Source organism: Nicotiana tabacum, chromosome 22 (genome assembly GCF_000715075.1).
Source record: "Nicotiana tabacum cultivar K326 chromosome 22, ASM71507v2, whole genome shotgun sequence".
Classification (NCBI taxonomy): Eukaryota; Viridiplantae; Streptophyta; class Magnoliopsida; order Solanales; family Solanaceae; genus Nicotiana; species Nicotiana tabacum.
The window spans coordinates 128,640,180-128,668,034 of NC_134101.1; the positions used below are offsets into that span (position 1 = coordinate 128,640,180).

The 27,855-nt window shown below is 39.9% G+C and overlaps 1 protein-coding gene across 7 annotated transcripts; it reads left to right on the forward strand.

Annotated features, from left to right (window-relative positions):
- Window positions 1–61: 61 nt before the first annotated feature.
- LOC107764009 (protein LNK2) lies at window positions 62–27,855 on the forward strand. Of its 7 annotated transcripts, none has more exons than XM_075243795.1 (8): window positions 151–458; window positions 5,717–6,077; window positions 6,213–6,342; window positions 19,711–20,017; window positions 21,657–21,698; window positions 22,980–23,669; window positions 23,759–23,904; window positions 27,144–27,855. In XM_075243795.1, exons 1-8 carry the CDS (start codon window positions 435–437, stop codon window positions 27,499–27,501), a joined length of 2,058 nt encoding a protein of 685 aa, XP_075099896.1. In that variant the 5' UTR covers window positions 151–434; the 3' UTR covers window positions 27,502–27,855. The 7 variants fall into 7 exon arrangements, with proteins under 7 accessions (XP_075099899.1, XP_075099902.1, XP_075099896.1 ...); XM_075243796.1 differs by having other exon boundaries at window positions 22,998–23,669; XM_075243799.1 differs by having other exon boundaries at window positions 152–458; window positions 5,717–6,005.

The window sequence follows — 27,855 nt, forward strand, 5'->3', positions numbered from 1 at the left end:
CCAAAAGACCCCTATAATTTAAGGAAGTTCAAGTGAACCAGTAGAAATTCAGCATTAGATCTGACACTCCTAAGCCACAACTTTAGATACGCTCATTAACACGTGTAGAGGCTCGAACCATACAAATTAACCCACTCGCTCGAGCACACCTGGGCCCCACGCGCGCCATCACTCGAAACACAACCATAGACTTCCTCTGCACACACAACACACAAATTCTCTCTCCCTCCCTCTCTCTCTCCTCTCTATTATGTGAATCTCTAGCGTAGGTCTTCTGTGATCTCTGGCGTACGTCCTCTGCAAATTTTAATTTTCTTTTAGACTCGTTTTTTGGGGGTTGAGATGCATAACCTGATCCAGTGAAGAAAAATCGGCCATGTTTGGGCTAAATTTGAAGCGCTTCGGAGTAGATAACTATTGTCGGTTTTACAGCTATGTTTGATTGGAACGACGAAGAGGTGCGTTTAAGTTTCTTCAGCTTGAATGTAGGTGGTGTAGTACTACTATTATTTTAATATATTCAACTTATTTTTCACTTTTATTGTTATTTGGTATGATGGTGACATGAGCTGAGCTTAAATGGAGAAACATTGTTAGTGAGTATTCATGTAGCTGATGCCAACTTGTTTGGGACCGAGGCATGTTTTCTTTAGTGGCATGGGATAAAGGTAAAGCTAAGGAGAAGATGAATGAGAATTGAACCCTGCACCTCAAAACGGTGCAACGTAAGAACTGCTACCACTAGGCTTGCACTTGAAGCTATCACCAGTAGGCTCGCATTCGATCTTTATTCAGTTATTATATTTAATTGAATTATCACAACCATTATTTTTAAAAATAAAAAATTGAATAACAATTTCCTGGGTTTTCTTTCTTTCCTACTTCTATAATTCTGTTAGATATGTATATGTTAAATTGAGAATGCCGAGAAGTAAGCTGTTTTTATGAAGGCAGAAAACTAGAATGAAAAGACTCTATATTTGATGAGCCTCCAAGCATATGTATACAGAGCGGTTGAAGGTTGTGGGGAAATACGAATACCATGCTGGGATGTTTCTTTAAGATACCGAAGGATCCGTTTAATTGCCTTCCAGTGAATCACGGAGGGAGAGGTGTTGAACTGAGTTAGCTTGTTTACCGAATAGGTGATGTCAGGTCGGGGAAACGAAAGGTACTGAAGCTTACCAAGCACAGATATGTACTCTTTGCCATCAGTTTTGGGTGCTCCGTCATCAAGCAGTAGTTTCGTGGACGTCTCATGGGTGACTGAACACCTTTGCAGTCTTGCATCTGAGTGTCATGTAGCACCTCCTGTATATACTTAGATTGACTGAGAAACAAACCGTCGGCATCCCTGTATACCTCAATGCCCAAGAAATAGTGCAGTAAACCAAGATACTTTAGAGAAAACTTTTTTGAAAGAGAGGTAATTACATGTTGAATGAGTGTTTCATTACTGCCCGTGAGTATGAGGTCATCCACATATATCAAAACATAAATAGTAAATCCCAGATTGTGCAGAACGAAAAGAGAATTATCACACTGCGACATTTGGAACCCCATTTGAATCAATGAGTCAGTGAGTGCATCGTACCAGGCCTTAGGAGCTTGTCGAAGTCCATAAATGGCCTTCTTGAGATGACAAACATAGTCGGGATGATCCAGGTTTTCGTAGCCGGGAGGTTGTGACATATATACATCTTCATGAAGCTTCCCCTGAAGAAATACATTATTGACATCTATCTGATGTAATGCCCAATTATTATGTACAGCAAGAGTGAGTACTGTCCGAATGGTGGTGGGTTTAACAACCGAACTAAATGTCTTGTGAAAATCAACCCCAGGCCTTTGGGTGAACCCTTTTGCAACTAAACGTGCTTTGTACCTATCAATGGATCCATCAGAGTTAGTTTTAATTCTAAACAACCACTTACAAGGGACAACGTTTCTGGTACGGTCTGGGGGAACTAATTCCCAAGTCTGGTTTTTCATCAATGCATCAAATTCAGCATTCATAGCGGCTCTCCAATGTGAATCTTTTTGTGCTTGCTTGTGAGTTACAAGTATTGGATGTGTTTCTGGCTGGGAGATTTGCAGTGTAGTCAACGATCTTTCTTCTTTTGAAGATGTTGTTTTGAGACCTCATTACTACATGATTTGGCTCTATTTGTGGAACATGAACAATGGGATCAGTGGGTCGGGACAAACTGTGTGATGAGTTTGGGCGACGCTGATAAACGTGAGTAATTGATGGTCGGCGAGTTGAGGAGATAGGTTGAGTAGAGGGGGAAGGGGGTTGGCTCTGGAAGACGAAGTGGGGCTGTAGGTTTTTAGTAGCAGCAGGTGATTGTTGTACATTAGAAGCAGAAGATAAAGAAGCAGTTTGAATGTTACCTGGGTCATTAGTTGCAGATTGATCTGGCTGTGGGTTGTTTCCCTGTGCGATCTTCACTTTTGTTTTTCATTGTGTATAACCAAATGTATTTGCTATACTGATCAACAAAAAGACAATAGTATCTCTTTTTATCAATTGAAACCACTGGAGAGGGGCCCCAGATCGCTGTAAATTGTTTCTAATAGATATTTGCTGCACAAGGTGTTTGCATAAAAGGGAAATCTGTGAGCTTTATTGCAGCAACAAGAATTACAATAAGTAAATTTATCTTTCGAAGAATATGGAAGATTGGAACTATTTAAAATAGAAAATAAAACTCGAGAATGGGGGTGGCCCAATCTTCGATGCCACAGATGTAAGGAAGGGCCAGTAATGGCGACATTGATGGTAGGGCGAGACAGTGACGACCATTCGTAGAGTCCTGCTTTATTCGGGCCGCACAGAAGAGGTGTTCCCGTAGTCAGATCCTTCACAAAAAATTTAAAAGGAAAAAATTCTATTGAGGTTAGGTTGTTTTTGCAAAATTGAGAAATAGAAATAAGCTTGCGCTTGATAGCTGGAGCACACAAAATATTAGAAAGTTTGAAGTCATTATTTGATGCATGTAAATGAGTAGTACCGGTTTGAGTAATTGGAATCCCATTACCATTACCCATTGTTACTTCCTCAATCCCTTTGAAGTCTTGAACATTGTGAAGGGAAGTAGTGTCAGAAGTAATGTGATGAGAGACACCTGAGTCGAGAATCCAGGGGTCACTTGGTGGTGTTTGTGCAACAAAATTTGCCTTTGCTTCAAAGTGGTTATGGGAACGTGAGCGACACACATTTGCTGTATGGCCAAAGCGGTCACATAGTTGACAGCGAACCCGTAAGGGTTGAACAGATTGGTTAGGAAAGTTGCGCCAGTGGGGATTAGCGTTTTGATTGGACTGCCTATTTGGGGTATGCCAGTTGTTGTTATTGTTTGGTGGGTGTCGATTGTTGCGTGGAGTTGGTAAAGAATTCGTGACGCGTTGAGCAACAGCTGCTGTGACTTGTGTGGTAGTTTTCTTAAGGTCCTCATGTTTGAGAAATATCTCATGATCAAGGAGCTTATTAAGAAGTTCCTCATAGCTGATTGGAGAGTCGCGTGCCCGTATGGCTGCGGAGATCTCACGAAACTCTGGGCCGAGTCCGCTCAGTATTTTCACCACAAGTTCTTCATTAGCGATAGGAGAACTTGCTGTGGCAAGTTCATCAGAGAGAGATCGAATCTCTCGCAGGTATTCAACAATCGATTTGATGTCTTTGGTGACCCGACTGAGATGGTGACGGAGACTAAAGATGCGAGTTTGCGATTTGTTCGCAAAGGAAGTATGGAGTTGATCCCAGGCAGATTTAGAGTTGGCTGCAGAAGCGACAGTGGATGCAATGGTGGCATCAACAGAGGCCATTAGAGCATTTTGGATCAGTTTATCTTGACGAAACCAATCCTTATACTCCGGGTTGGGCGTCTCACGGCTGTTGGAGGTCACTGTTGTCGGAGGAGATGACGTAGAGCCATCAAGATGACCATAGAGGTCATGACCATGGAGTAGCATGGCAATTTGGGCCTTCCATGTAGTGAAATTATGGCTGCCAGACAATTTAATGGGCAACTGAGATGATGGGTTGAATTGGATTAAATGTTTGAACACAGTGGTGTTGTCATCATTAGCAACTCGTGTAGAGGAACCCATTTTTGCAGAGGGAAAAAAAGAGAGGATCTTGGATAGTTTACTCGTTAGAGTGTTGTTTTGGCTCTGAGACCATATGAAGGCAGAAAACTAGAATGAAAAGTCTGTATATTTGATGAGCCTCCAATGGAGTTTATATACAAAGGAAGTAACCAATTGTGCTAAGCTAACTCCTAGAAGGTAGGAAAATATAACCAGTACAAAAAATAAATTAACCGTAAAAGCTAAAATCCAGTGGATACTAAACTGTAGCCTAAAGTTACTGAACAAAGACCCATTCAAACCTAACAGCAGTAGTACATGCGCTATTAGTTTTTAGCTGTTCAACATCCATTTCCTTAGGTGAAATCATAGCTTCAAAAGAGCTTGTTTGATGTTGCAGGACTAACCAAGTCAGTGAGATAACTTGGAGGACTGAGTTGACTTGAGTGGTAAATATAAGGATACATTAGAGCCAGTTTGGCCTGGTTTTTGGACGACGGGAATGTGCATTTTTCATCATTAAGGGATTAATACCAATTTGTCTATTCAACATTACCTGGAGAATTCTCAATTCTTCCTTGTTCCTTCTACAATCAACCACCTTTTTTCCATTGGAGCTGAATCTATGATTGGTCTCCGCTCCATGAGTGCATTATGAGAGGTGGATATTGTCTCAATCAGCTCCTTCTTTAGTTTATTCTTATAGATGCTTCCCACCAGACTAATAGGCTCGTAATCTATGATACTTGTCCCCATTACCCTTTTGGGATAATAGTTATGAAGGATGTGTTGAAACTTCTTTCAAACTCGTCAGTATCTTGAAAACTCCGAACTGTTAAAAGAAACCCAAGATGAATCTGTCAGTCCAGGAGCCTTGTCTCCCCCATAACGCTCCGCCTCCTCCCTCACCTCCTTTTCTCTGTAAATCCTCTCCAACCACTCCCTCTTTCCTTCTCCTATTTGATTGAAAACTGCCCAGCCCTAGCTTGGGTCTCCAAATCGCTTCCTCTCTATATAACTGTTCATAAAACCTCATGTTATCTCATCCTCACGTAGAATATGACTCTATCTAAATAATTTTGTTGTTTCATCAATAAAATTACAACACATTGATGGTGTGCTTTCCTGTTTCACCATTAGTTGGGTTATAATATATGACATCATTTGGTAGAAACCCTTTCTTTTCAGTCCAATGTCAGAAAGCAAGCACTCACACTGCTTAATGCATGCGGGGAATTATGCTAGTTCAACTCCACCAATGCTGACTTGCTTTTCTGTTTTGCTAGTATGCCTTCTCCAGATTTTGAAATTTGATGGTATACTAAAGCTGGTCTCTATGTGAATTATAATATAATTATATTATTTTCACTTTTGCCTTGCCTTGATGATTAAGTTAGTATTTGCTTCACATCACTGATTGAGAAGGCAAGTAGCAGGCGAGATCACAAAATTTCCATAGTGTTGACTACTGAAGTGTTTTTCCTCTCCTTTTCTGCATCACTCACCTACATATATAAACGCGTGTCTACTAATATGCATTTCTCTATGACTTTAGGCGCTGTACATTTTACTTCCAAGTTATTATACTTGCATTTACTTCTGACACATTTCTTACTTGAATCAGCTAACGGATATAATATGGAGTGATACTGGTCAGAGTGATGACCACACAGTGCCATATCCTGACAGAAGTGAAGAGGAAGCTCCAGCTTATAAAGATAACATTAAGAAGGAATGGGATGTGGAAGCTTCTAGTTTCAAGCCTACTGATCAGAAGAAACCTACAACTAAAACTGATCTGAGTGATTTTAAACTAGACGGCAGTTCCAAACATGACACTGGCGGAGCTACTATCACAGCTGGATACAGGGGGGAATCAAGCGCTGATTTGTCATTGACCAATGCTACAAAAAGTAATCAAGATTCCTTGGGTGCTAAAGCATCTAATAATCTGACAGAAGTTTCAAAACAAGAATGTTTTAGAGGTGCTAATGCTAATGTTTCTAGTCTTTTGCAGGAAATAAATAACCTGCAGTCATAGTTAAAAATTGGATTTCTTGCTAATAAAGAAAAGAAACAAAAGTTAAATGTTGGATTTAACTGATCATCTTTCTGACCAGATGAGAGAAATCGGCTTGATGATGATTCTCGAGTTTTTCACCATCAGAGTGGGGGCCTGGAGCAAGGCGATTTTATTGATTATGGCTGGGCTAACATCGGAAGTTTTGATGACCTTGATAAGATATTTAGGTAATGCTGACATTACCTTTCTTTCTCTGTTCTTTCTGACTTGTGTATTGCTGTGAAATATATAGGCTTGTATATGCCACTTTTTGTAATGCAGTTGTTTCGGCATCCCGTCATTTCCTTTGATCATTCACAATTTTAAAGCAGAGTCTGGGGACGAAACTTTGTGTTTTTGAGGCAACATGGAAAATTTTGCTTATGAACTGCAAAGTTATTTGATGAAAATAATATTTTATTGATATGATACGATTTTCATGCTATATCTATACAAAATAGAGAAACTTATACAATGTACAAGCTGTAGAAATTATAAGGTAATCCAAACTGTCTGTCCCTCTAAATTGGCATTTAATTACTCTTGGGAAATCACTAACATGCAATCGGGCTCTCCGTAGAAACAGCTAACCTGGGAAATCACTAACATACTACTGGCACTGAGAAAAACAGCAGCCGTGATGCTGATCCTATGGGGCATTGAGACTGAGAAATGTAATACTGTACTTGCGCTTGATGGGTTGTGGGTAACTAAAGGATGGGTAATGATGTGAAGCATATAGAAGCAAAAGTGGGAATGAACGATGGCTGTTCTCCAGCATGTTGGAAATTCACGTAAATGCACTTGGAAAGATGAGGGAAGGAAAGGGTCTTGTAGTTCTCCTAGAATCCCCTTGGAAACCCTCAAGGTTAGGTTGTAGAAAGCATCATAGGTAACAAATGCTTCAAGAAAATTCTATAGCAATCAAATCATGGTCATCAACAAGATGTTGAATTAGAACATTGGTATATAGAAATGTGCATGCATTCCTAGAATTGTAATTCAATAATTAGAAAAAGTAACAAAAATCAGTCAAGTATGGTGGTAAGTAGTTCTGCTGCTTCTAGCTTTATGATGACAATTACTTGTGCCGAAACCTGCCAAAGATTTCTACAATTGGTTAGTGTTGGGCAAGAGTGGATAAATGCAAAAGAGGGATAACAGGGCCACACTTAAAATTATGTGACAATCTAAAGAAAGTAAAGATGGAGGACTACATAGGCATTCTATTTCCAATGGGAAGTTAAAACTTGACACTGAAATTTCTGCAACTCAAGATGAACTGAAGCATGGCAAAACAAATGAGTAGAAAAAATTGGCTTCTGTTGAATTTTAGTCGGTGTTTGGACATTATTTGGTTGAAGTTGAAAAAAAGAGTATTTGAATTTGAAGTTGAAAAGAGTATTATTTGTTCATTGTTTAAGACTGGGAATCTTTTCATTTATCTGTATCCTTGTTTTCTTGATCGGTGTTCTTTTCTTGGTTTTCACCTTTTAATTGGGTTTTAGTGGCTTTTTATTCTACAAGCGTTCGGTGCTGCTCATGCTACTAAGCACATGATCGTAGGCCTTTTTGAGGTCTAATTTGCATAGAACGCCTGAATCTCCTTCCTTTCTTCTACAGATGCCTCATTTGCTACTAGAGTCATGCTTAGTTCTGTCTACTCTCAACAAATCATTCAAGGAATATGACACTATTTCATCTAATACTTTTTTAGTCTATTCGAGAGTGCTTAAATTGTAAATGCACTCTACTAGGCTAATACTCCCTCCGTTCCAATTTATGTGAACCTGTTTGATTGGGCACAGAGTTTAAGAAAAAGTGAAGACTTTTGGAATTTGTGGTCCTAAACAAGTCAAAAGAGGCCTAGTGTATTTGTGTGGTTATAAAAGCTTCTCATGAAGGGTGGAATTGTAAGTTTAAGCTAAATTGTTTCCAAATTTATAAAGGGTTCATTCTTTTTGGAAAGGACCAAAAAGGAAATAGGTTCACATAAACTGGAACGGAGGGAGTAGCTTCCTTAATATTTGATGCTCCCTCTTTCTTAGAAAATGAGAGCAGTGAAGTTTGAGCTAATGCTTCTCTTAAACTACTGTGACTCCTAAATGATTCCACTGTCTCCATAATTTCTCCCTTCACCAATGTCACGATCCTAACCCCGAATCCGGTCGTGATGGCGCCTCTCGTGAAGACAAGGCCAGCTAGACCAAAACAGAACACCTCTTTTAAACAGTTAAATACCGTAAATAGTTCAAAAACATGATATAACAACCATAATTTGTGGAAATAATGATAACAACAGTAGAAACCATCCCGACGCAGCCCTAACCGGGGTGTCACAAGTCACGAGCATCTATTAGAGTATAAATACAACTATAAGGTCTGAAATATACAAAAACAGGACTGATGAGCCAAAAGGGAGAGAAAACGGTGTTGCGAACGCTGGCAGCCACCTTGCTAAACTCCGATAACTCTGCCACCGATTAGCCAAAACCCACTACCGGGTGTATAAATACCTGCATCTGCACACAAGGTGCAGAGAGTAAAGTGAGTACTCTAACTCAGTGAGTAATAAAGGTAAATAACAACTGAGCAGTAAGAAATCACGTAAGGCAACCCAACATGCTGTATAGAAGCAGTGTAAAACCTTTGAGAAAAACAATGAAGCTGTGAAATCTTTAGAAACATCTTAGCTCAGTTTAAAACCTCTTTCGAAAATGACTTTTTCAACAGTTACGCAAATAAATGCGAAACAGTTAGTGCCGATAAGCACAGAACATTCGCCCCTCGGGCACAAATACCACAGTATAACAGGTAAAATGCCAAGTAAATATGAAAGATGAACACATAAAGGTTTGCCCCTCGGGCAATCTCTCAAAACAGTACCAGCCCCTCAGGCTCACTCTCAGAATAATATTAGCCCCTCGGGCTCACTCTTAGATCATGATGGGTACCCGCGCTCATTGTGGGTGTGCAGACTCCGGAGGGCCCCCTTACGGCCCAAGCGCTATATCAAGCCACCTCGTGGCATCATCATTCGGCACTCGGCCTCACATCACTCGGCACTCGGCCTTATATCACTCAAGCCACCTCGTGGCATATAAAAGTATCTCAGGCCCTCGGCCTCATATTACTCAGCATATCCTCACATATGGCCCTCGGCCTCACTTAGTCCGAAAATCATCACAAGCCCCTCGGGCATTAGTAAAACAGTAGTTTTCAGCCCAAAACATCATTTAGAAATATCATTTAAGTTTCAAATATGAGTAACAGTGGCTGAGTTTGTAAAACAGTAAATATCAACAGGACTGAGTTCAAATAATAAGTCAAAGCAGTGAGGAAATAGTGATAAAAATCCCCGGAGGGTTCAAATAGTTGGCACGAAGCCCAAATATGGCAATCAACCCAAATCATGATGCTAACAAACAGGTTTCAGTCAAATACGCAGTAAAATTGTCAACGGGACGGACCAAGTCACAATCCCCTATAGTAAACAACCCCACGCTCATTATCAGCGTGTGTCTCACCTCAATATAGCACTACGATGTGCAATTCGGGGTTTCAAACCCTCAGAGTATCATTTACAATCATTACTCACCTCGAACCGGCTAAATCTCTAGCTCGCGACGCCTTTGCCCCTCGAATTGGCCTCCACGCGCGTCGAATCTATCCAAAATCAGAACGAATACGTCACAATATGCTAAGGGAACAAAGCCCAAGCGAAAATAATCAACAAAGGGCGCGATTCCCTAAATTACCAAAACCCGAGCCCTGGGCCCACGTCTCGGAATTTGACAAAATTCACAAAACTAGAATCCTTATACTCTCACGAGTCTAACCATACGAAAATTATCCAATTCCGATACCATTTGGTCCTTCAAATCATCATTTTACATTTTTGAAAGATTTCACAATTTTCTTCCCAAATTCCATTCCAAATCACGAATTAAATGATGAATTCAATGATAGATTCATGTACTCTAGCCAAATCTGAGTTAGAATCACTTACCCCCATGAATTTCTTGAAAAACCTTCGAAAAATCACCAAAACCTGAGCTCTCTAGGTCAAAATATCAAATAAAACCCAAAACCTCGTATTAATAGAGTACCCCACAGATTTCCACCTTCGCGAGCCGCACAAAACCGTCCGCGGTCCGCACAAAAACGACCGCGGCCGCACAGCTTTCCTCTGTGGTGACAGACTTTAGTATTTTGGCCATAACCTTTGCTACAGATGTCCAAATTGCGATATCTTTACCTTTCTGGAAACTAGACGCGAAGGGCTACAACTTTCGTTTTTGAATCATCTCAAAATTCCTTGTAGATCAAAAGATATGAGCTTCCGAAGTAGGACCAGCGGAATGTTCTTCACCGCGGCCGCACACCATTTTGTGCGGTCCGCACAGCACATGCCGCGGCCGCACTTTGTGCGGATCGCGCGGGTGATTTCCGAGGTCTGCAACCCTTCTGGACCTGCTACATCTATGATTTTTGGCCTAAAACATCCCGGAACCTACCGGAACTCCCGGAACATCAAACCAATTGTACCAACTCATCCCATAACATAGCTCAAACTTGTTCGAAACTTCGGAACGCTCACAACAACATCAAATCACCAATTTAACATAGGATTCAAGCCTAAGAACTCCAAGAACTCTTAAATTATGCTTTCGATCAAAAAGTCTATCAAATCTCGTCCGAATGACCTGAAATTTTGCACACACATCCCAAATGACACAACGAAACTACTGCAACTCTCGGAATTCCATTCCGACCCCTATATCAAAATCTCACTTATCAACAGGAAAGCGCCGAGATCTCAATTTCGCCAATCCAAGCCTAAACCTTCCACGGACTTCCAAAATGCATTCCGATCACGCTCCTAAGTCCCAAATCACCTAACGGAGCTAACCAAATCATAAAAATTCCAATCCGAGATTATATACAAACAAGTCAAATATTGGTCAAACCTTTCAAATTTTAAGCTTTCAACTGAGAATGTTTTTCCAAATTAAATTCTGATTAACCTGAAACCCAACACCAACGATTTACATAAGTCATATTGCATTACACGGGCAAGTTATGCCCGAGAATTGGAGAGCGAAATGCAAAAGCTCAAAACGACCGGTCGGGTCGTTATATCCTCCCCCACTTAAGCATACGTTCGTCCTCGAACGTGCCCAGAGTTGTTCCAAAAGCCAACCAATTGTTGAATAACCTCACCATGCACATACCCGGGGGTGATCCCACGTCACTCTATCTCACATAGGTTCGATAACACAATATAACTGAATTTTCACAATTCATCCTAGTCCATAAACCATAGAACCACATTTCCTCTTCTGAAATCATTCACAAGATCAGAATCCCACATCTATTTTCCGAATAAGCCCGAACAAGCTGTAATCACCCATATATGCTATCTCCGGTGCAATCACATGATATACCACATAACTCAACACTTGTAGTGATAACTTCTAATCACAGCAGCTGCACACAACATCCGCATACCGATAGAAAAACTCTGATCAACTAAAGTCTCATCCCAACACTTTCATATACTGCCAATGATCACTAAGACACACGGTAAGCCATAACCATTTCCCAGATCAACCATTCAAGAAGCCACTCCTCCTTTGGCAAATACCATAGCAAATTTCCGAGCCGAATCTCCATGTTATCCTTCCAACATGCTGAAATCGAATCCATTCGTATTCATTAATGATCCCAACGATCTACTCTACTCCAACACACTACTCTGGTGGCATGACACATCAATACAGGCCTAAGCCACAACTTGCATAATACGCGCACCAATAAGCAACGGTCCGAACATACTCAAATCATGAAAATAACTCAAATGAGAGAGCTGTACTCAAGCTCACCAGTACCACCAAAACACAAGACTGAGAACCCGTATCGCATCATAGGAACAAAACACATGAATCTAACCCGCGAGGTCATACCTCCACATAACTTTGCTGCGATGCGTGATCCTATCCAACACTGCTCTACATGAACCACCTCAAATCATTATGCTCGAAATCGACAACCACGCACAATTTGATGTCTGGAACCAAAGCAATCATTACACCCACGGTGAAACAAATAACATACACCACGCACACCCGATAGGACATAACCGATACGCCGTTCACCGAGCAACACCTAATTACTCTTCCCGCTCGACTTCCACTATGAAACCCCAATAGAACCGCACTATATGTGCCTATAACCAACAAATCATAACATCTCGCAACACAGAAAGGTAACTCATGGATCTCCCCAGATTACTAATATGCTCAATAACAATCAAATCAACACACCCCTCAACAGTACAATTCAGAGCCAACCCAGCCGGCTCAAATTAGAACATGCATCCACATTGGCCTGCCAACGAACTCCTTATCACAAAAATCCTGGAGCTGCTCTTCAACTCCTTTAACTCTGCCGGTGCCCGGCATCAAATCAATATCGAATCAACAACCTTGCCCGACGACATGCCCGGCCACAAGAAACACATCGAAAAAGTCCCTCACCACCGGAACTGAATCAATGGTAGAAGCCTCTACACTGACATCCATCACGAAAGCCCAAATAAGAAAGACAATCCTTCCCAGCCGTCCGCTGGGCCTTCGAAATATAAAACCACTCCACTAAGGCATAATCCTACGGACCTCGCCACTCAATCCGTGGCATTTCCGGCATAGCCAACAGTGTTGCCTTAGCGCAATAGTCCAGAATGACACAACACGGAGACAACCAGTCTGAACCTAGTATCCCATCCAAATCTAACATGCCAAGCACAAAAGATCCGCTCGGGTCTCCAAACCCCGATAGTCACTAAACAGTGCCGATACACACAACTTACAACCACAACATAGCTTGAATGTCAGCAGTCGATCTAACAAGAAAGCGCCGCAATTCTACCGAAGCACCATCAACTTAATCACATTGCCTCTTCTGAAACATATACCCTCGTCAAATCACTCCCATTTAGCAATACCATTTCCTTAATCATCTGGAGATCATCCCCCTAATCATCTGAAACTGCTCGTGCTGCCTAAGAATTTTATGACTTTCCGTTCAAGACTGAACTGTAACCTTACACACGCAAATCTCAATCCTCCACAACACACCGCATATACCATACCATCCTAGGATAACATGAGAACTTTATCTCCCTTCTGAGCCACAAACATCTACGTACTCCACTAGTCAAGAACTTTCCATTGATCCCATCTAGAAGGAAATCACTATGCATCCCATGCTCCTCACGCCAATAGGAAAAATATACCTCTCTAACTGTGGTGGAAACCATCTAGAACTCCCCGAATTCCTTTTGCACAACACTAACTCATCAGGACTGAATCCTTCTAACTCAACCGAGCTACGCATGTCACTAAAACCCAAAAGAATTGCAGCGAAACACCTGCAAAGACCCATTACCTCGAAAACACCCAAGGAACTAATCATATCCTTACCATACCGATCTGGCCTACTACCACGATATCCCATCTATTCGAGTTTCCTTCTGATCTACCGTTAGCTTGACACTTCTTCTTGCTACAACGCCACAATTCCTCAACCCAGACTCACCACGCGCGACCCAAGCATGAAACCACACTGTCTAAGGCTTATAAGCCGCTGAGCACTCTCTTAAATGTTTTCAAAAGCACCACGTTCAAAATACCTACCCCGAAGGGGCTTCCTGCGAATCTGGAACCATTACATTCCTAATCTTGACATCTTCCAAATGAAAACTCAGTTCTTAACCACATATACAACTTTAAAATACCCAATTGCTACATGTAGAATCTTTTAAGACATTAGAACCACTCTCGAGAGTCATTCACTCGATTCAAACTGCAATTAGTCTGATCAAATGAACCGAACAACCTGTGTCTCATTGGCACTCCGACACCGCAGAATGTAATCTCATCCTAATACAACCAAGCAGCTTCCTGCTCTATGCACCGAGCATTCTTGCCAATAACAACTCAAGACATCCCGTGATTCTCACACACCTATGAAGCATAATATAATCTTTGTCAAAATCTTCCTTTACTCGAGCCATCCTCGGTCTCAGTTTCCGCAAGCCATAACTGATTCACCAGCACGCCTCAAACTGGAACCAACATAGCACCTAACTGTGCAATCACCTAATCAATAGCAGGCTCCCCCACTTGGCTCGAAGCTATAGATCAGCACACACTCAATAACTCATAACGATTATACTCTATTGATGCCATGATACCATAGTGAGATTAAACTCAAATCTTTTATAAGCCTGTGAAAACACAAATCATCTAGAATTTTAACTCTTCTACAAATCCCGTATTCCACTCTCGCAACAGTTACACCCACTCTCTAATCGACCCAATTTAAATTGCAACATATATCCTTCACTCGCAAATGAGATCTTCTAACAGACACATAAGGATCGTACAACCTCAGAACATTTCGTAGGAGACAACCCACCTGCTTTGCCTCTAACTAACATTTCTATATACCTTCCACCGTCATAAACTGTACACAGTCACTTAGTCTCTCTGAGTCTGAACTCATACCGCAACATGAAATTTACTTCACTCACAATTGGGAAACATGAAAAGATCCTTCACACGCCCATAACTCGGGGCTATACCTCGAATCAAGACGGAATTCAAGCACCTAATAGTGCTTCTATCCTCTAGCAGACCTTCTCGTCGCTTCCAAATCATGTGGATACATCTCGCAGTACCAACATACTCATCACATAGCTATCCAGTCGTCACTTCCACTAGTAGGGACAATACCGAACATATACGTTCAAAAATACTTGCTCACACAATCAGCACCTCGGTGCTCAAGCTATAGGAAAAGATCCGGCCTCAAGTCCCCCAAACTGGCCCAACATCAACTCACAGAGATCACATCTCGCCCCTCGATCAGGGAAGCACAAGCCATCAAGGCACATCTGATACTGAGCGCTCATGCGAGCATGCGAACGCGTGGAAGGAATTTCAAGAGTTACTTTTCAAGCTGAATCAAGGACGCACGATAAGAATTCAAGAATGTTATGTTTTCCTAAAGGTTCCGCAGCCTCTCGAGGATAAATACAGACGTCTCCGTACCGATCCGCGAGACTCTACTAAACCTGCTCATGATTCGTGAGACCTATGTAACCTAGGCTCTGATACCAACTTGTCACGACCCTAACCCCGAACCCGGTCGTGATGGCGCCTCTCGTGAAGACAAGGCCAACCAGACCAAAACAAAACACCTCTTTTAAACAGTTAAATACCGTAAATAGTTCTAAAACATGATATAACAACCATAATTTGCGTAAATAACGATAACAATAGTAGAAACCATCCCGACGCAGCCCTAACCGGGGTGTCACAAGTCACGAGCATCTATTAGAGTATAATACAACTATAAGGTCTGAAATATACAAAAACAAGACTGATGAGCAAAAAGGGAGAGAAAACGGTGCTGCGAACGCTGACAGCCACCTTGCTAAGCTCCGATAACTCTGCCACCGATTAGCCAAAACCCACTACCGGGTGTATAAATACCTGCATCTGCACACAAGGTGCAGAGAGTAAAGTGAGTACTCTAACTCAGTGAGTAATAAAGGTAAATAACAACTGAGCAGTAAGAAATCACGTAAGGCAGCCCAACATGCTGTATAGAAGCAGTGTAAAACCTTTGAGAAAAACAATGAAGCTGTGAAATCTTTAGAAACATCTTAGCTCAGTTTAAAACCTCTTTCGAAAATGACTTTTTCAACAGTTACGCAAATAAATGCGAAACAGTTAGTGCCGATAAGCACATAACATTCGCCCCTCGGGCACAAATACCACAGTATAACAGGTAAAATACCAAGTAAATTTGAAAGATGAACACATAAAGGTTTGCCCCTCGGGCTCACTCTCAAAATAATATCAGCCCCTCGGGCTCACTCTCAGAACAATATCAGCCCCTCGGGCTCACTCTCAGATCATGATGGATACCCGCGCTCACTGTGGGTGTGCAGACTCCGGAGGGGCCCCTTACGACCCAAGCACTATATTAAGTCGCCTCGTGGCATCATCTTTCGGCACTCGGCCTTACATCACTCGGCACTCGGCCTCACATCACTCAAGCCACCTCGTGGCGTATAAAAGTATCTCAGGCCCTCGGCCTCATATCACTCAGCATATCCTCACATATGGCCCTTGGCCTCACTCAGTCCGAAAATCATCACAAGCCCCTCGGGCATTAGTAAAACAGTAGTTCTCAGCCCAAAACATCATTTAGAAATATCATAAGTTTCAAATATGAGTAATAGTGGCTGAGTTTGTAAAACAGTAAATATCAACAGGACTGAGTTCAAATAATAAGTCAAAGCAGTGAGGAAATAGTGATAAAAATCCCCGAAGGGTTCAAATAGTTGGCACGAAGCCCAAATCATGATGCTAACAAACAGGTTTCAGTCAAATACGCAGTAAAATCGTCAATCGGGACGGACCAAGTCACAATCCCCAATAGTAAACAACCCCACGCTCATTATCAGCGTGTGTCTCACCTCAATATAGCACTACGATGTGCAATTCGGGGTTTCAAACCCTCAGAGTATCATTTACAATCATTACTCACCTCGAACCGGCTAAATCTCTAGCTCGCGACGCCTTTGCCCCTCGAATTGGCCTCTACGCGCGTCGAATCTATCCAAAATCAGAACGAATACGTCACAATATGCTAAGGGAACAAAGCCCAAGCGAAAATAATCAACAAAGGGCGCGATTCCCGAAATTACCAAAACTCGAGCCCCGGGCCCACATCTCGGAATTTGACAAAATTCACAAAACTAGAATCCTTATACTCTCAACCATATGAAAATTATCCAATTCTGATACCATTTGGTCCTTCAAATCATCATTTTACATTTTTTTAAAAAATTTCACAATTTTCTTCCCAAATTCCATCCCAAATCACGAATTAAATGATGAATTCAATGATAGATTCATGTGCTCTAGCCAAATCTGAGTTAGAATCACTTATCCCGATGAATTTCTTGAAAAACCTTCGAAAAATCGCCAAAACCCGAGCTCTCTAGGTCAAAATATCACATAAAACTCAAAACCTCGTATTTATAGAGTACCCCACAGATTTCCACCTCCGCGGGCCACACAAAACCGACCGCGGTCCGCACAAAAACGACCGCGGCCGCACAGCTTTCCTCTGCAGTGACAGGCTTTAGTATTTTGGCCATAACTTTTGCTACAGATGTCCAAATTGTGATATCTTTACCTTTCTGGAAACTAGACACGAAGGGCTACAACTTTCGTTTTTGAATCATCTCAAAATTCTTTGTAGATCAAAAGATATGAGCTTCCGAAGTAGGACCAACGGAATGTTCTTCACCGCGGCCGCACACCATTTTGTGCGGTCCGCACAGCACATGCCGCGGCCGCACTTCTTTTTGTGCGTACCGCGCGGGTGAGTTCTGAGGCCTGCAACCCTTCTAAACCTGCTACAGCTATGATTTTTGGCCTAAAACATCCCGGAACCTACCCGGAACTCCCGGAACTTCAAACCAATTGTACCAACACATCCCGTGACATTGTTCAAACTTGTTCGAAACTTCGGAACGCTCACAACAATATCAAATCACCAATTTAACATAGGATTCAAGCCTAAGAACTCCAAGAACTCTTAAATTATGCTTTCGATCAAAAAGTCTATCAAATCTCGTCCGAATGACCTGAAATTTTGCACACACATCCCAAATGACACAACGAAACTACTGCAACTCTCGGAATTCCATTCCGACCCCTATATCAAAATCTCACCTATCAACCGGAAAGCGCCGAAATCTTAATTTCCCAATCCAAGTCTAAACCTTCCACGGACTTCCAAAATGCATTCCGATCACGCTCCTAAGTCCCAAATCACCTAACGGAGCTAACTAAATCATAAAAATTCCAATCCGAGATCATATACAAACAAGTCAAATATTGGTCAAATCTTTCAAATTTTAAGCTTTCAACTGAGACTGTTCTTCCAAATTAAATTCTGATTAACCTGAAACCCAACACCAACGATTTACATAAGTCATATTGCATTACATGGAACAAGTCATGCCCGATAACTGGAGAGCGAAATGCAAAAGCTCAATACGACCGGTCGGGTCGTTACAACCAATCCCATCGTTGTTGGGAAAAGCTAACGTGAAGCATCTAGATTCTTTGCTTCCCCCTCCCCCCCCCCCACACACCACTTCATAGCGTCCTTCTTCGTGCTCTGATTTCTCCCTCTCCTACCTTATTTGACTAAGACCATATTTGTTTTTATTAAGATTAAGATATGCAATATGATTTAGACGTTTGAATCTAAATACGCATATGAGTATTAAGATGTTATATTAAGAACTGAATATTGAATAATTAAGATTGTTTGTTTTCTCAGCATCTGAATGTATAAAATTTATTTTTATTAAAAAATTAATAATATAAATTCAAAATAAAATACTAATTAATCTAATATTATATGAATAAAATAATTTTTTTTAAAAAAAATATATAGCGATTGGTGGTGGTGAGGCCTAACACTGATAGTTGGGTGCCAACTGGGGTAGTGATTGGCGGTAGTGTTGGCTGATGGTGGTAATTGTGGGCAGTAGTTAGTGGTGATGTTGGATGGTATTAGTTGTTAACAATGGTTGTTGATGGAGGTGGTGACTAGTAACGGTAATGATATATAATGGAGGCTGATAGTGATAATGGTCAGTAGTAATGGGTGGTTGGTGATGATGGTAGTGAATAGTGAATAATGGTGCTGACACCGGACATTGGTGATTTACAACGGTGGTGGCTGTGACTGAAGATGGTTGTTGTGAGTGGTGGTGGTGGTGGGTGGTGTAGTCTATAATAGTGGGCGGTGGCGGTGGTGATAATGGTGGTAGCGGCAACAGTGGTGGTTAGCTATGAAAGTGTATGGAGTAATGGTGAAATGTCATCTTTGCATAAATTTTTGAATATACAACATCTTAATGATATTAAGACTTTGTTATAAATCTTAATCATTATGATCTATTAAGACCCATAAGTGATTGTAAAATGAAAAAAATAACTTAATGGTTAAGATCTAAATATTTAAAATCTAAAATACAAACACATTTAATGACTGAGATCTGAATGATTAAAATTTAAACCTCTATTAAGTTGCAAACAAATGAGGCCTAAACCTTGTCTCACCCAGGATAGGTCTCCATTCCTCCTTTTCTTTGTACAATTCGGAGAAAACCTACTATTGCCTCCTTTTCCCCTTCCAATCCCTCCTATACGAATTCACCCACTTCTATGGTCTCCACTAAATTATTGCATGAATTGTACTTTGTGTGTGCTAGATAGGAATATATCTTAAAGTATTGTGTGTTATGCAGTTTTCAGTAACAAAGCATGCTAGATAGGAATTTATCTTAAAATTTTGTCTGTTATGCGGCATAGTTATATATATCTTCGATGGAGTTTAGATCATCCGTGGTTATATTCATCTGACTCAATATCCTCACAACTGATATTTTGCAGCAACAGCAACCCAATATTTGGAGATACAAGCCTTCCTAACACTCATGATCTATGGTCATCTAGTAAAGATGTGACAAGCAGTTCAGATAAGTCGGTTCCCCTATCTATTGACTCTCTGAGTTTGGCTCTAGGATCTCCGCGAAGCCCATCAGAAAGATTAGAAGTTAAAGCAGAATACAGGCTAGATCAGGAGAAGTCCTCCACTGGTGATGAAGAGAATGCTAGTGATATCACATCTAATGTGCATCTGTCTACTGATGCTAGGGACCATGGTGGAGTCAAAAATATGCTTTTACAGAATGAAAAGGTAATGGTACCGGATCTAAAACTATCTCATACCAATTGTATTTTCTTCAGTATGTAAATGATTGTATCTCTTGTTCAATAATTTTTTAAAGCTAAAAGGATACATGTTGTAGCTTGAACAGACAACATCGCAGATGGGAGGATAGGGTCTTCCATTTAAATGCTGGAACTATCACAGTCCCTGCTAGATCTCAGAAGGATTAGTTTTTAATGTTCCCTAGCTCACCAGTGAAAACTAATCCACAATAACTCACTTATTACATAGGGATGATCTTTCATTTTCACTCCTTCCACTTCTTGTTGGGTAAGTAATATGAAGGTAGTATGAAAAGAAGTTTAGATAGAAAACTGGATTCAGGTCTTCAAAGAAGATTTAGGCAAGAGACATGCATGATAATTATTTGTCTCATGGTGCTAGTTAATTGTGCATTGTGACTGTATTGATTGGTATTTGTTCATAGGAAGTATCAAGATTTCTACCTTAGCTGGACCGAAGCCTAACATCACATATACAATGACAACAACAACAACTAGGCGTCAGTCCCTAACCTCACATGTAATTGATGATATATTGTTTCTTCAGATATTCTAGCAGAGAAGAGTCTGTAGGAGAGATGTCATAATCGCTTGTGGTATTAGGTCATCCCCTCTTGCTGCCAATGTTTTTCCCTCATACCACTGGTATATATGTGCTTATCTGTATGCATTTCACAATTTCTAAGCAGGTTAAGGAAGATATGAGGATAAATTAAGACAGACGTTCTTCTTTGAGATCTGTTATCTTTTCTTTCACAAAATTTTCTCTGCAGAGATTGGTGGAGCCAGAAATAGGTTTCAAAATTTACTGATAAAAAAAGAGGGTCTATGACAAGCTATCTTGCTTAGCTGATTTCCACGTTATTCAATTTTCTTCAGACATCAAAATAGAAGTTTCTCATTCATCGAGTTCTTTCATATCCAGTTAAGAGAAAAAGGGAATCTCTAATTTTCGATCTAATTGGCAAAGCCTACTTCATATAGCTGGTGAAATCATCTGTATAGTTTCTTCAGATCATTAAATAACTTTTAGTAAGAGAAGTTGTGAAGCAAAGATTAATAGTTTCATGGATAAAATAGCTCCAAGATGCAAACCTTATATTTCTGCAAAAGAACAATAAGACATTTTGCGGAGATGGTTGTTTCCGGGGCTGCTCTATGTAAGATTTTGTACCATCTTGGTACTTATTAATGAAACTTTTACCTTATAAAAAAGATAAGACATCTTGCGGAAGAAAAGTCCGTTATTGACTTTGTGATGATTATGACCACATATATTTAAAGACATTGCTGCACATAGCCCTCTCTCTCACCTGCCATTTTTCTTTTTCTTTTTCCCTGTTTACGGTAAAATTTGTTGAACATTTGATTCCTCCAATCCACAATTTGGTGTGTTATTTTCTGATCTTTTGACTTTGTAAAATTATTATATAAATGGGAAAGAGAATACGTGTAGTGGACCCAGATTGTTACAGGGACGTGGTTGTACTTAAAATCATGGCTTTCAGGAATAATGAGAGCTTCCTATGCAGTTGTTCTGTACTTCCTCCTTTTTCCTTTTTCCTTTTTCCTGTTTCCTTTTTCCTTATTTTTAGTTTATGTAGGTAGCATTTTCAAATGGCTCTACAAGCTCTTCTTTTTATAAGGTAAATAATTTTTTTCTGATAATATTTTTTTTGGAGAGACATAGTCAATGAGGATTCATATAGTTTACTTCAACATGTTTGGGACTGAGCCATAGTTGTTGTTGTGGGAAAATCTCCCATATACAAGCAATATACCAAAAGTAGAGAATCTACAACATAATATAATTCTCTATGAAGGACACCCAATATTCTATACATACTGGAACCTCATTGGTGTAGCCAAAAAAAAAAAACTAGAAATGAGAGGCTATTCCAGTATTCCTAAGTGTACGTGACTATTCTCTATCCCATCAAAAGCTCTCCTATTTCGTTCCTTCCACAGGACCCACATAAGTACTAGCGGCGCAACATCCGAGGCTCTTCGACCTCTCTTCTTCTTAGTTTCTAGCTGGAAAGTGCTTTTGTCACTGTGCACATGGCTTTACAAGCTTTATCACAGTTTTTCTTCAACTCTCTTTCCTTAGGTGGTCGGCATTGTGAATTTGGGAAGTAAATCAAAATGAAATCAAAATGCTATTAGTGGTGCTTCATGTTGCAAATGTTCAAGTGGAAACTCACTTGTGGTGTGAGTTTTTGAGATGGTTCGGGATGCAATGGCGATGTGAAAATAGTGAAGGAAGCACTATCCAGCTTGGAATTTCAAAAGAAGGAAGAGACATCAAGGAGCTTGGAGGTTGCCCCACTAAGCACTCATGTGGTTCCAGCGGAAGGAAAGCAATAGGAGAGCTTTTGATGGCATAGAGTATGACTATGTACATTTGAGGAATAGCCTCTCATTCCTAGTTTCTTTTTGGTGAACCCATGCGTTTTCAGTATATATAGAAGGTTGAGTGTCGTTCGTTGAGAATCATATTATGCTGTAGATCCTTTACCTTTTGGTATACTGCTTGTGCACGGGAGATTTTCCCATTATTTACCTTATAAGAAAATCATATCTTCATACTTTTTCTACAAAGGAAAAGTTTGCTGCTGATAAATCTTGGATATAAAGTAAATCCAGAGGACAATCAACTGGAAACTTATTTTGCTTCGGTGAAATTGTGGAATTATTCTTGGATATCATTGTAATCACTCACTAAGGCTCCACCTTGAAAACTGTTAAGTAATTGGGAACAACTCTACTTACGTCAACATGGATTGTCATCCCTCAAGACAAGGTGGACAAAGAAAAATAACTCCCCCTGCACTTGCATGCGAAACTAAATTTGAGTATGCTGACTTGAGTGAGTGTCATATATTTATTGTTTTTTTTTGTTTTTGAACATCAAAGTGTTGTTCTAGTTGTTTTCGTGTGTACAGGGAAATAAGCAGGAAAGAATATTGAAGGGTCGATTTAAATTAGAACAAGAAGGTGAACTTGCTCAGTTGCAGGAATTATGCGGATCTGTGTCTCCTCAAGTGAACACGTTTGGCATGCCATATGTAACGAATCAACCTTATCTCGCTTCAGAGCTCAGTCAACAGAGCCAGCTTCAAGGACCAGAATGTTTGCAGCACAAACATTTCCCAGGTCCACTTTTTGCTTCTTCTACCTATGGGGATATGGGGAATCACTATTCTCCCATGCCTGTCTGGTCACAGGTCCATTCTGGACAAGCAAGCGATCAGCGCGTCCTTTCAAGTTATAAAGCTTCTCCAGGCAATTCAAATCATTTCAGCAAGTCTCTAGATGCTTCGTCAAAACCTTTGATGATGACACCTCAGGAAAAAATTGAAAAACTGAGAAGGCGACAGCAATTGAGAGCAATGCTTGCCATTCAGAAACAGCAGCAGCAGTTTAGCTATCAAATGTTATCCCCTGAACAATCTGCAATGCAAGGAGGATCTGTTGAAGAGAATTTGAGCTGCATCCCTTCTCTTGACCCAACCTCACCTTTGGAACAGGGTGACTCCAACACCGTTTGTTTGGCAGTTGAAGAATCCTCAGTGGAAGACACGGCACTATATCTTCTTCGGGATGTTATCTCAAAGGTTCGTGCTCGCACTGCCACCAAATAAAGTTTCATGGTATTATTTCTTCTCCACAGAATCTTAATGGTCAAATGGATGATTCCTTTCAGTTGGACCTCCAAATAAGACTTTGTATCAGAGATAGCTTGTTCCGACTGGCTCAAAGTGCTACACAGAGGCAATGTGGCAATGATAGTTGCAGCTCCAAGAAGGGTGGAAGAGAAGTCAGCATCAATGAAATAAACACCAATAACAGGTTTGTACCTAAGTATTAACACTCTCTCACAATTGAAATATGGTTCTTGTTCGCCAGAAGCAATCTAGCAATCTCATTCCAGTTGCTCTCTGTTCTAAGAAAAACAAGAGCCTGCATGTAAAAAGCTTTCATAATATGACCTGCATCACAAAAATCTCCATTGAATATATTCATAGATGTTCCTAGCCACAAGATTTGAGGGGTTTGCTCTTAATGTCAAGCCTTCATGCTTCTTGCTTTGCAAAAGGAATGCATAAATGTCTGTTTTTAAAGAAGTGTATGTAATAATGGTTTGTTAAAGGCCAATCATTTTTAGATTATAGCAATATCATATATTACTTTTACTGCCGTATTTATTTATCCATCATCACTCAAGACCCAAGTTTGTATTGAATTTATCGAAATTTTTTTTTTTTTTTTTGGGGGGGGGGGGGAGGGGGGGATAACTTGATTTCAAAGGCTCGCTTTAGGCACGCTTAAGTCCGGAATATAGGTGCAAAACGGAATATATGTGCAAAACCAGTTGAGCGCTTTGCCTCGCTTATCCAGCGCATCAGTGCGAGTACTAAGGCACTTATGTGTGCATCTAAACAATAATTATAATTTTTTTCAATTCTTTTGTCCATATAATTGTTTCTAGTGTTTATAGTTAATTTTCTTGACTTATATACTTATAAAGTTTTTATTTTCTTCTACATTTGCACCTTTCTTAATTAAAGCACGTGCTTCATTTTACGCTCTAGGTTTAAAACCCCAATAGATCTGAGATCCTTTTCTTTTTTTTGACTTTAGCCTTTCATGATACTAAGAGAGATGGATAATTGCAATGTATTGATCTAACTTGCTTGTGGACACTCAACTTGTATCTATCACAACTACTCCTTCCGTCCCAACTTATTTTGGTACTCTTTCAAGATCAAGGTGGTAACACATATGTATTTGCAAATCAAAAAAGTTTGAGTCGGTGAAACAGCTTGTATTTGCTAATCAATAAGTTGACTCGATGTGCGAGAAAACTAAAAGAGATGAATAGTCAGGATAGTCTTGCCAGAGCAATAGCTAAAATCTTTAAACTGTATTTCATCTCCAGTAAACTGCTAGCTTACTTAAAGTCATTGAACTCTAACTCATTTCCAGTAAAAATCTATTGTGCTCTGCTCTTCATAATGTGCTGAAATACTTGATATTCTTCGGTGTTCAAGGTGATTGGTAATCATAGTAAATCTTCACAGATTTCTTAACTTTGATCTTTAGGTCCTTTCATACTCTTTCAAGCCTTGTTCATTCACAATTGCCTTGCACAATGATTCTGAATTCAGTTTCTGCTATATTTCTTGATAGACCTGTTGTTTCTTACTTGTTCAAGTAACCAAATTTCCTCAGATGTGGATACAGTAATATGAAGCTGATCTTTAGTCCTTTTTTGAAGCAGTTCGATCAGCATTGGTGAATTTTTTAGTGTCCCTTCTTGTATTCTCCTCGAAGTACAGACCTTTGACAAATGTCCTCTTTAAAAACCTCAAGATTCTATAAAATTCCTCTGCAAGTTGTTTATCTGGATCATCATTGATTAACTTACCATACTGACTGAAAAACTAATACCAGATCTAGTAGGGGAAGGATAAATTATTTTCTCAACCAGCGTTTTGATTTCTCCCCTTGTCTACCAGTGTGCTATTCTCTTTAGACCCCAAATTGGTGGTTGAATACATTATGGTAGTAGCATGCTTGCAGCCAAGAATTCCTATTTCCTTTTAACAGGTCTTGAACAATACTTTCTACCAGAAAGAAATTCGATCTCTTTATCGAACCACTCCATTCCTAGAAGATACAACAACACAACAACAACAACAACAACAACAACAACATACCCAGTGTAATCCCATATAGTGGGGTCTGAGGAAGGTAGTGTGTATGTAGACCTTGCCCTTACCCTTGTGGAGGTAGAGAGATTGTTTTCAATAGACCCGCATCTCAAGAAAAGCATAAGCACAACAATAATGAAAAAGAAATACGGTAGTGTAGAAGCCATGAAAAGAAGCAGCAACAACAACAAAATAATAAGATGACTGAAGAGAAAGAAATAACACGTAGTAGTAGAAATCTAAGAATAAGAAAATATGAGAAGACGTATATGGAAAAGAAGAACTAACAGAAACAGAATTAGATGTGGTTAGAGCTTCGTGTTGGCCTGGATCAACCATCTATTTGTGCGCATATATATGATGTAATTCAATTTCAAAATTAAAGTTAATTAGAAATATTATACTTCTTTGTTAAGGTGTAAAAAAAATGACAAGTTTAGTAGTTATTTTATTGATGTTCAGAAAGTATTCTCTCGATCTAAGAAGTATTAAGTAGCTAATTCTATATTCAAATTAAAGCTGAAATTAAATTTGTATACTGCAGAATTGAACAAGAAATTGAAAAATATAACATCTACTTGATTTAGTACCACCAAATTGAAGTAGCAAAGGTGAAGGAACAACTGATATGACTTCCTCTGATCATTGAATTGTATGCAATATAAATATTTCTTTCATCAAACAGCTTCATAATTTGGCAATTGTTGTAAAGATGCATTATCTGCTTCATCTCTGCTTTTGTAGTTCTACCGTTTGATGCATGATGAGTGGAAGACTGCATTCTTTTCCTTTAAACAAAGTTCTCTCTCCAAAATGCCGTTTTGCACTAGCAGCCTGTCTAGATCAGGTTGATTATTCAGCATCTACCCAGAATTGTACTTAAACTTGTTAAAATTTAAGCTCAAATCCCTAGTTATCCAAAGGCACGTGCATACATCACTTATAGGAACAAAGACCGTGCCATTTTCCATTTTCTGGTCTCTTGTTTGCCAATGCGGTTTTGTTTAATAGAGCTTATTGAAGTCAGTAGAATTATTCATTAACTTCAGTACTTATCAGTTTCCAAGAGAGCCCATACAACGAGGATTTAATATTCGTGGGAATGGTTTCTTCAAGATTGTGAATTGAGCTAAATCCTAGCAACAACTTACTGCTTCATGCATTTTAGAACTGACCTCAGCTTTGTAATGTGTCCCATACTCTCAATTACTCATCTTTATGTAAGCTTTGAATTTACATTAAATTATGATCATGGATAGCTGTGAGATTGCAGCTCTAGTATCCTTGTTCATTCATATTCATCTAGGGGAACATAGGTCGTGTCCAGGGCTTTGTGAGCATATTCATCATTTTTCTGTTTCCATTTTGTTACAGAATTGCGAGACCACCCAATGTAGAGACTGAAACGAATCCAGTAGATCGCATTGTGGCTCATCTGCTCTTCCATAATCCCTCGGAGTTGACATCAAAACTTGCTGAAATTCCGAAATCATCAATGTCTGCCATGCTCAAATGTGAAAGAAAAGCAATTGGTTCACAGAGCTTTTCGAGCAGCTTTTTACACCAGAATTCTGTAACTGATCCAATCACAGCTCACCAGGGAGTAAAAACTTCTACCTCTCATAATGAAGTGGATAAACTGAACAGTAGCCCCTGCCTTGAGACTTCAGAGAATGCATCAAACAATGAAGGAGCAGATGTTAGTGTTATTGGGGTTGAAGCCGCCTCATGAAACCATCCTATTGTCAAATATATACAAGGGTAATTGTTTCTCCATTTATCTTATGATTGTAACACGTGATCCATGGCTGAACAAATCCACTAGTAATGAGGATCTCCTCTTTCATTGTAAGCCAACTGGATACTGAGTTACCAAGATTTGACATTTTAGGAGTCTTTATGTTGTGCCCTGGAAGAAACCTCTTTTACACTAGTGTAATGCTTTTTTTTTCTCTTACCTTCTGTAAGAAAACTAACTGCCCAGCGGGTAAATTATGTTCACACTTGCATGCTAAGCTATTGCTTTTTGTTGTAATGAAGATTCTCAAGTAATGAACATACCTACGTCAACGAAATTAAGACCTAA